The sequence below is a fragment of the Chaetura pelagica genome, unplaced genomic scaffold (assembly GCF_000747805.2).
Source record: "Chaetura pelagica isolate M959 unplaced genomic scaffold, ChaPel_1.0 scaffold115, whole genome shotgun sequence".
NCBI classification, from domain to species: domain Eukaryota; kingdom Metazoa; phylum Chordata; class Aves; order Apodiformes; family Apodidae; genus Chaetura; species Chaetura pelagica.
The window spans coordinates 2,763,147-2,772,878 of NW_009953761.1; the positions used below are offsets into that span (position 1 = coordinate 2,763,147).

Genomic DNA, 9,732 nt, shown 5'->3' on the forward strand with positions numbered 1-9,732 from the left:
GTAGGGAAAAAAAATGAGTAAAGAAGTAGGAGGTAAGATTCGGGACTCTCTTATGAATGACATGTTGGCAAGAGTAAAAGTTGAGATTCTTACTCAGTCCTACATACCTGTCAAAACAAACCCCTGCCCCTTTCTGGTTTCCAAACTATAATTTCAATATACATGTAGAAAAGAAGAACCCATATTTTAGACTTTTAAGTTGAATGTCTCAAAAAAACTATGAAGCACAAATGTACACATATTGACAACACAGCTATAAAGCCAGCACTGATTTAAGCAACAAGTATATTTCAAAGAAGGTAACAGCTTAAAAAATGCCTTAAATGCCATTGTTTGCAAAACAAAATGATGCTCTGAAAACCCTCTATTCTGAAACAGCTTAACTGGAAAACAAGCTCTCCTTACCTCCTGTTTGTGTGTTATAGTAATAAGTATGACCATCTTCAGTGACACCTTCTACCCACTCGCCTGCCTGAGAAAAAGATTTAGCAGCCAATTACAAAGAGTTTTAAGGATCAGCCACAGTATCACTTAAAAGATTATTCACCATTTTAGTTTATGATAATTTTACTGTTTTAAAGCTTGAACCCCTAAAGTTTTTAGAAAGTATTCCCTTTGCCTCAAATGAGATTGAATTGCTTAACTTAAAGTACAGCAAATGCACAGAGACAGTTTTTTCCAACAGTGGCAGGATAAAGCAGTAAAGGTTGTTATACAGTTCACATTATGATAAAAGCCATAAAGGCCATTATGTTACACATTATTTATTTTCCAAAGCACTAACACCTGAACTTGTTATTTCCTGGTTTTGTCAGTGTTTTAAGTAGACCAAGAAAAAATGTCTCTGGGAGTCCTAAGGTCTTGTGAGGGCAATAGAAAACCAGTTGCAATATGTACTGTCACAAACTGAACATAAGCAGACAAAAACAAAACTCCTAAAATTTATCCCAAAATAGGTCTTCACTAAAAATATTAAAGAAGCAAACTCTGCAGGAATCCATGCCATAAATTTACTTATTAAGTAAAGCACAAATTTCAACAAAGCACTTTTTTCCCTTTCTAATTAATTAATACCTATGAAATATGAAATGTGTATGCAAACACATACACATATAGATAGGCTTTTGCCCAGGCACATCTATACATTTACTTAATACTCTATTAAAACTTCATTTTGTTTTGTTTTTTTTTTTTTAAACCACAACAAAATCAGAAGTTAAAGTTCTCAGATCTGCTCTGTTAACCAGAAAAACGGTTCCAGTAGGTTCAGAGCAGGCAAAGGCAAGAAAGACATCTGGGAGCAAGTTTCCTCAAGGTTTTGCTTTCATAAGTTTCAGTGGGCTAGTTTCCACAAAAGCAAAAGGAAAAATTATTTTATGTAAGTAGGAAGAGGACTAAAAAACTAGTCTTAAATAGAACCTATACTTTTTGTTAAGAGCTCAATCCTGAGTATTTTAGTCCATGTTCTTAGAGGCTTTCAGCACACGAAAGCAGACATATTAAGTACTGTACTACATAAATACTAATAAGCATGATGATGTCAATCTCACTGAAGTTGCAGGCAGTTTTCAACATGCCTTTTCATTACTCTGTTCTCTCTACCTTTACCAAGTCTGACCAGCAAGTCTGACATGCTGTAAAAAAAGGATGGGCTGTGAATTTCACTTGCACTACATATTGCAAGCATGTCCTTCAGTTTCTGGGCAGTGAGTCCTTGTTAGAGATCTGGAATGTTCACGTATCTTTAGCTCAGACTAAACAAGGGAGCAATCAAATACCTGTTTTTAGCAGTAGCGAAAATAACTCAAAGTCACTGACCATGGTGAGGGAGGAACAGCAAAATACAGCCATGTGGCATTAGAGATATGCGAGGCTGAAGGTGTGTGTTTATGATACAGCTGAGATAAGCCAACTTCAAATTATTGCCAAGAAGGGACCTCCTTCTCTCCGCCATCTGCCTTCCCCGTACTGGCATTTCTCTGATTACCCAGAGAACTGGTGCAAGGGCATAAGCCTACGAAGCTCTAAACTAAACTCTGATGCCTTCACTATTGGGGCAAATATGCACCAAGGACCACACAAGGTTAGTCACAGGATCACCTCTTTCAGTAGCAGGCTACCAGAAGACTGGCTGATAAAGCTATGCCTTGACTGAAAAGATACAAGTTGAAGTGCTGGTTAACAAGTTGTGCAAAACCACAGGATAAGGGAATCAGAAAGCCAGAGTAGCATTTGTTGGGCAGCTCTGACACGAGCTGTGCAGTCTCTTGGGAATGAACACTGGATGGGAAAAGCCTACACATCTGAGATAAAACACTGCCTTAACAAAAGGTGAAATACAGACAAAATTCCATGTACATCTTGTTAATTGATCCAACTGCCTGAAAATATAAACAATTGTAACCATTTTCTCCTGACTGTAAGGAACCCAGTACCAAACCTAGGCTGCCTTCTGTGAAGCAACAATATGGAGCTGCAGAATGTCAAAACACTCTGAACAGGCCACGCTTATTTGATCTCTAACACAAAATCCAACATTACCAGATAACACTGACTTTAAAGCATACTCTACCTATGACACCTATCTTGAAAACAGGGAGATGCGACATCAGTGTTGTAAAAATCCTGGATGGCAAGTAGCAGGGGAAACCACAACAACAATAATAATTTAAAAAAAGTATCCTTCTGTCTTAGGACTATTCTGCAAGTTTTCCATTGCCTTCAATTAAGAAAATACAGTAATATGCTAAAAGATTGCTTGCACATATGTTCCATGACCATAAGAAATCCATGAAAAAGACAATTATTACATACCTTGATCCTAAAGCAAACAGAAAAAATAGGTGCTCATATTATTTTTTACTACCTGACAATGCAATCTCAATGTTTCCTAAGATAAAGAAGTGTTAACTATTTCAAATGTGTGATTTTTAATTTTTTACTTAAATTTAATTCACAAAAGGCTGAACAGTATTTATTCAGAATTTCCCCAAAGCTTTCAATTTCATGGGCTGAAGCACAGAAAAAGCATATCCTATAAAAACACACCACTTACTACCACTTCTCTTCCCTTATTAAACAAATTAGCCAAAAAAGATTTGTATAGTTTATTTTAGATCTTCATCAAATACATCATAAAGCATTCTATTTATTCAAATTGTTTTTCTAAGCTTACTAGGAGTAAACAATTTAACTTTTGCAACCAGAAGACCTGCAAATTGCTTAGCTTATTTCTGATGTTTACAAGGACAAAGAGAAGTATGAATAATGCTGTTTACCGTTCGTGAGTTCTGAGAGTTGCCTTGGAATCCTTTAGGCTTCTCCCACTGTGATTCTTTAAAAAAGAAAATAAAAATCATCCATCATTCAATCCTGTTCATATTCAATAATATTTAGAAAAAACAGATCTAAAAGGTATGATGTTGATGTGTGCACAAATACAAATATGTGCTACAGATACACCTCACTGGAATGTAAATAATTCTTGATCAAACTATGGTATGAACAATAAACCAAATCATCATAATTACAGTTGGCTTTACTCAGATTAACCACTACAGCTGATATACAGGTAGAATTTTGGTATAAAAAAAGGTGGTTTGGTTTGGTTTTGTTTTTTTTTAATGGTAGCAAAGGCCAGAAGAAACTAAACACACAAGATTTTTACCTTTTATAAGTTATCTTATATGAAGAAAGACTAAGGTAGATAGTTATACTGTCAGCCCTTAAATTTATAAGGAATTTTGTAACATTCTAATTAATCATAAAAGAGGGTTGCTTTTATGCTCTAAGGTAGATCATAACACATAGCTCCTCAACAGAAGTCAGTCAGATAAATCCTGTGAATGTGGAAAGAAACAATCAGACAGCAATCCAAAACCTCTATCATTTACTTGGGCACAATCAACTTATTTCACATTCCTGATAACAAAGCTTCTTTAGGAAGAACATAGTTATCTTTTGTGTACTTAACCTCTGAAAGGCTAAACAGTTCCAGAATCTGTGGAATTACTGCATTCCCCCATTACTAACAAACAGCAAAACCAGTCTGAAGTTCTGGATGCCTAAGTCTTGAATGTTAAATATTAAAATTTCACCTAAATGTTCACATTTTAATAATCAGGTTACTACTGAGAAAGCAGAAGAGTAAAGTAATACATATAGTCTAATTTATATCCAATAACTATATCTGCATTTGCTCCTCACTAGTTTTTACCTCCTGTTTTTGTGTTGTAGTAATATGTATAGCCTTCAGGAGAAAATCCTTGCACCCACTCCTTCGTTTTTGATGTCACTGAGGCGTCCTGAGATGTCTTTTTTTTCTTCTCTTTCTTTTCCTTCTTCTCTTTCTTTTCTTTCTTTCCTTTAGTTTCCACTGTGTTAGTCTGTGTTTTATTCTGTGTCGAACTGGTACCTACGTCATCTTGAAGAAAATAATACTCTCTTTTAAAAAAAGAGTAATTATCTGAGCTTAAATATTAGTCACTCCTGAGCGACAGCAAATAGAAAATTCTGTTATTCTGAGTATTTTCACCCAGTAGTACTACACTCATAGCAGGTAAACTTAAAATATTAAATTGAAATAATCTGGCACTGTAGCAATACTCTTGTGTCATAAGAAAGTCCAAATATAAAAAGATGAGTAACATAAAACTGTAAGGACCAATGTGGCCTAACTAATCAACAACAAAAAAGAAACTAGAAGAGCTATAAAAAAGATAACTTCTACAGGAGCTGAAAACTACAAACTTTTTTTAAAAGGATAGTGTGTCTTCACGCGGACAGAACAAAGGTATTTACTGAACTGCAAACTGAGCAGAAGATTCTCATCTGCATTGTTTGACATCAGTGGGAACCCAACCTCTCCTACTCAATAGGAACTTTTGTCTCCAACTGGCAAAAGGGAAATGTAACATTAACTAAGAGAAGCTGCAGTGCTAATTTCAAGCACTAATACAGCCTACTGTTTGTTATCACAATGTTCAATTTTTCTACTCCAAATCATATTGTTCCATGGACCAAAGGACACCATAGCTAAAAACATTCTATACTGCATCTGTACTGCAACTTCTACTACTGGCAATTTGCAGGCTCCTTTTTTTTCCCATTTTTTTTTCCTAAATGAGCAAACACAGCCCTGGGGATCTCCTCTCATGTTCCTAAAACCTATTTTATGGGGAAAAAAAAAAAATAAAAAAAAATCCTACTCAATACTCTTTCAATTCTGTCTTTAAACCTTTGGCAGCTATATGAACTACCTGGCTTAATTCCAAGCCTTTTCAAATCTTCTTGATATGCTTTCATTGCTGCTTCCTCCATTGCTGCAAATTCTTTTGACATGTTTTCTTCTTCTTTTGCTTTTTCCAAGCTTTTCTTTTTAATCTAAAACAAACAAACAAACAACAACAACAAAAACAAACCAAAGAGAATATATTTTAATAGTCTGATAATAAAAGAGATTTTTAAAAAGTGTTCATGCAAGTAAGATATCTGAGTTACCTCACTAATTCTTTTTGCCACATTTTCTTTATGATTCTTTCCTCTTTCATGAAAATCAATGCTCTTAAAAGCGAGAAAAAAAACAAGAAACAATTTTAATGTACTTAATTTGAGTTAGTTAAAGTTTAGTTAGATTAAACTTAGTTGAACAAGCCTAAATGTAACCTGTTCTGAAGATACTTAGAGCAAACACTATAAAGTGGCTCTAGAAAATAGGGAACACTGAGAAATGCTGAACATAGAAATTATGAAAAATCAGTAAGGCTCCAAAATGGTATAATGACATTTCATAATTTGTATTTATAAAATTTAAAATACTACTGTTCAGCACACATATGAGACAAAGAACAGGTCATCTGGGCTCCCTCTCTACACTATCTTTCCAGTTGTCACCCCTTCATGTTTTTTTTTACCCTCTGTTTCTGTGCAAAGTTTAAAAAAACATATGGCTTATTTAGAGTTCCAAACATTAGCTAAGGTTCTTAATTAGATGATGCTACATTTCACAGATATCCCATTAATTAAAACTAGTCTGCAGGTCCACAAATCTGAGAAAGAGGGGGGAAAAGGCAAGGTGGGAGAGTTGGGTAACTGAGGCCAATAGAACAGTCTGCAAGCCAAAAAGCTGCCAGAGCCTTTAGGAACTGGAAGGAGCTCAGAAGCTCTAGAGGTGGAAGTCCTCTTGTTGTTCTCACAAAAAACATCTCAGCATTTAGGTGTTCAAATGTTAGGTGCCTAAGTCTGACCTAGTAACCCTAGAATGTCTTTGCATGAACTGATGTGCCAAAGATGCACAACCAGGGGATGACTCATCTCATTTAAAGACAGTTTTTGTAAGTTACCCAAATCCCCCCCTTAAATGTGTATTTCTCTTTACCAACTTCAAGAATAAACCTAAACCAATTAGTTCACATGTGTCATTCTGAACTGCAGGTATCTAATTGTAAGACAGATGTAGCTCAGCTCCAGAAGTAACTCTGGGATTGTGTCAGGAATGCAGAACTTAATTTCTAAGTAAGAAACCAATAGGTCTAGTGGTCTGCAAAAGGCATTTTTGAGTCAGAAACACCTTTCTGTAAGCCTGTAATGTTTCTGTGGCTTGTTTGAAATCAAAGAAATCTACTTTAAACGCTTACAGTGCTGGCTATACCAGGCCTACCGTATATAAACCACATATGCCAGATTTTGCTTTCTACTTGCATACAAGGCTAGGAACAGGCATGGAAAAGGTTTCAAAACAGATCAAGTATTAAGTTACAGAACCTGAAGAAAAAGCAGGATCAGATATTACAGTTCTTATCTGTACTGCCAAGTAGAGCAGCACACACCACCTTGTATGCAATTTTGGGCTCTCACGTAACATATTTTAAATACCACAAGTATTACAAAGGCATTTTTAAACAACAAATTTCATGCATCAAGAGATGATTATCAAAAGTGATGTTAAATGCCTGTAATTAAAATGCCTAGTATTTCAGAATCATTGATATAATACGGTAGACCATCATACAGGTCTGTTGTCTGCTATCCAGCACTTGCAGTAATCGCAGAATTTTTTTGGCTGAGATTTCCAGTAATCGGCCCTGGGGAGAGAAAAAGAAAGATTTATAATCTGAAACAATAATCAAAGCCACAGGTTTGGTCTTTTTTTATGTATGTATATATAAAATTTAAGCAGCTAAATTTAGTCCTCTTTGGGTGATTGAGTGTCAAGAGTTTTATTTTATTAAACAAAGTATGGGGAGCAAGAAAGGGTATCTATATTGATTACTGTGTCCCATTAAAGCACAGTTCCGTATTGGGATTGTGCCCATTTGACCTCCAGAGACTGCAACATTTTTACAATGGAGGTGATGCCGTAAGGACCAGAAATACAAGGCAGTGCAAGCCAAAGATAAACAGGCAGCTCTGGGTATCCTAATTAAACACAGAACTGTCAGAAATGGGCAACTTGCACTGTTTTTTATACAGATTCATACAACAAATGGTACTAAGTGTAAAATTTCAATTTAATGTCAAAGTGTACTTTGGATATTGTAGACAATGAGTTTAGCAACACAAAGGTGCAGTTCTGGACAATGTGAGCTACTGCAGGGAAGCCTACAACAGATTTTGACACAGCAGCAAATTGTTTGGATATTTCAGCATAAAAATGTGAGTATTTCTGAACCACGCAATTTAAGTTGTGCGTGTGTGTAAACTTGGGGAAGACTCTTCAGAACTCGGAAGTTAGTACATAAAAGTATTTAACAATAAAACAAATAAGCCCTCCAATGGCTATTTCTTAATCAAAAACTGCTTTGTAATGCCAGACCAGGCTCATGCAGAAGTAATTCCATTTCTCATTGGCTTGCAGCAACAGATGGAATGCTTTGGTTCAACAGAACACATTGCGGCAACAGGCTTCCAGGTTTTAAAGTTAAAATGAAAAAGAATGCAGGGCAAAACAAAACCAATTCAGAAACATTAACAAAGATCCGTCCAAAAAATGAATCATTGTCTTCTGTCTGAAGATCAATGTACAAAGCTCAATGAAAATACTCCCTGATATATTTACTCAATACAAAGCTTGTACCACGCACAATACTAGCACCCATAGTATCTTACGATACGTGTGAGCAGACCTTTCCTAACAGAAATGGACCTGATGGATGCAACCGTTGAAATTTAAGCAGTTATCAAAATACTCTCCCCCATCAGTGCTTAATATAAAAATAAAATATTTAAGAAGCTACAATTATTTAAAAGTGAAAGTATGAAGGATGTGCTCTGCAGAAGTACAGCAACCTATAAGCAGGACTGTTAGCATTGCACAGCTTTTCAAGCAATTTTCTGGAAAGCTAGGAAGAAGTATCTAGGCTTCCCCCCGATTTAAACAGAAATCCACTCATCCCTATATGGTGTTCTTTAAAACTTGGTGATTACTTAGTCACAGATTTAATTAAAAGGCTTTTGAGATTTGTATTTTGAAATGTACTAAGGCCAAGCCTGGGAAATGGAACACTCTGGCTGGAAAAGCAGCTGACTGGGAGGGAGAAATTCAGAGCTCAGGTAAACCTTAAGGTCCTTTTTCCTATATGAGCTGCAGCTCCAAAAGTGTCTCTAAATCCTTCGACATCATCCAAGATAAGTTTCCAGCTAAAAGATGGGTTAACCTTCCAAAGGCAATGGACCAATTCTGATAGAAAACACAACATGTGAGAGAGCCTCACTGCATGTTTCAGAGGTGCAACAATATCTGCGTTGTTCCCAGTTCAACCTAACAGGCCTGGCCCTTCAACAAGTATAGTGTTCAAATGAAGACCGCACAGCTGCACTCACCAGAAGTCGAGACCTGAGAGTGTGATGAATTGTATTTGCACAGCTATATTTTCCACTGATTTCTTTCCTAAATGCTACTGGACATCACATCTATTGCAAACCACTCTAGCTACACAGAGAGATAGAGTATTTGTGCTGGAGAACCTGAGGACACACATGGGACTTAATACAAATCCAGGTCTTGACGACAGAAGCCTCATGTCTTCATCTCCTGTTGGTTTAGATAAAGATTGGAGCTGGCTCTCTGTTGTTACACATAAAATAAATGTAAATTATACTCTGTGCAGAAGACTTAATATCCTGGGAACCTTAAATCATGCATTTCTTCTGGTCCCAATTCTGCAGCTTGTGAGTATGAAGAATGTTATATGCTGAGTAATTAATTATCTTAAAAGGTTTTCCACTTAAGTTCATACCATGCAAAAAAAAAGAGGAGGCTCCGTTTAAGTAACTAATAACATCTACCAAAGGTAGAGCCTGCAAAGCACCAATGGTGCTGCAATGAGAGCAAACCCAAGAGGCATATTTGGAAAGATGCAGCAACTGAAGCAAGACCGCATGTAGAGATGCTGCAAGGACTTCACAGATTCTCCTTACCAGGGGGTGTGCAAGTTTTACTGTGAAGCTCTACCTTCTGGGAAGGGTTCCAACAACATCCCCTAAGAGCCTGACCTTCCACAGCTGGCTGAGCAAGTCAGCTTGGCAAACTGCTACTGGGCACAGGGGGTACCCAATAAAGAGGAGTACTGGGCAACTTCTGGACACACTGCTGTTAACTTTCCATGAGAGTTGAAAATCCTGTACTAACGTGCAAGAAATGTCCCCTAAAGAACAGTGATTTTCTTTCAACTTTTGCTGGTCAAACCACCCAGGGGCAGAATGTGGAACAGTTCAGAGGACTAAAGGGAAAGA

General features: G+C 36.6%; 1 protein-coding gene across 1 annotated transcript in view; it reads right to left on the reverse strand.

Moving 5' to 3' along the window:
* WBP4 (WW domain binding protein 4) overlaps positions 1 to 9,732 on the reverse strand; it is a 15,267-nt gene that overhangs the window by 4,916 nt on the left and 619 nt on the right. Inside the window, exons 2-7 of the mRNA XM_010000875.1 lie at positions 7,010 to 7,082; positions 5,500 to 5,562; positions 5,259 to 5,382; positions 4,217 to 4,423; positions 3,279 to 3,334; positions 406 to 472 (exon numbers count right to left, since the gene is read on the reverse strand). Coding sequence (XP_009999177.1) covers positions 406 to 472; positions 3,279 to 3,334; positions 4,217 to 4,423; positions 5,259 to 5,382; positions 5,500 to 5,562; positions 7,010 to 7,082 — 590 coding nt within the window. The remainder of the gene's footprint in view (positions 1 to 405; positions 473 to 3,278; positions 3,335 to 4,216; positions 4,424 to 5,258; positions 5,383 to 5,499; positions 5,563 to 7,009; positions 7,083 to 9,732) is intronic.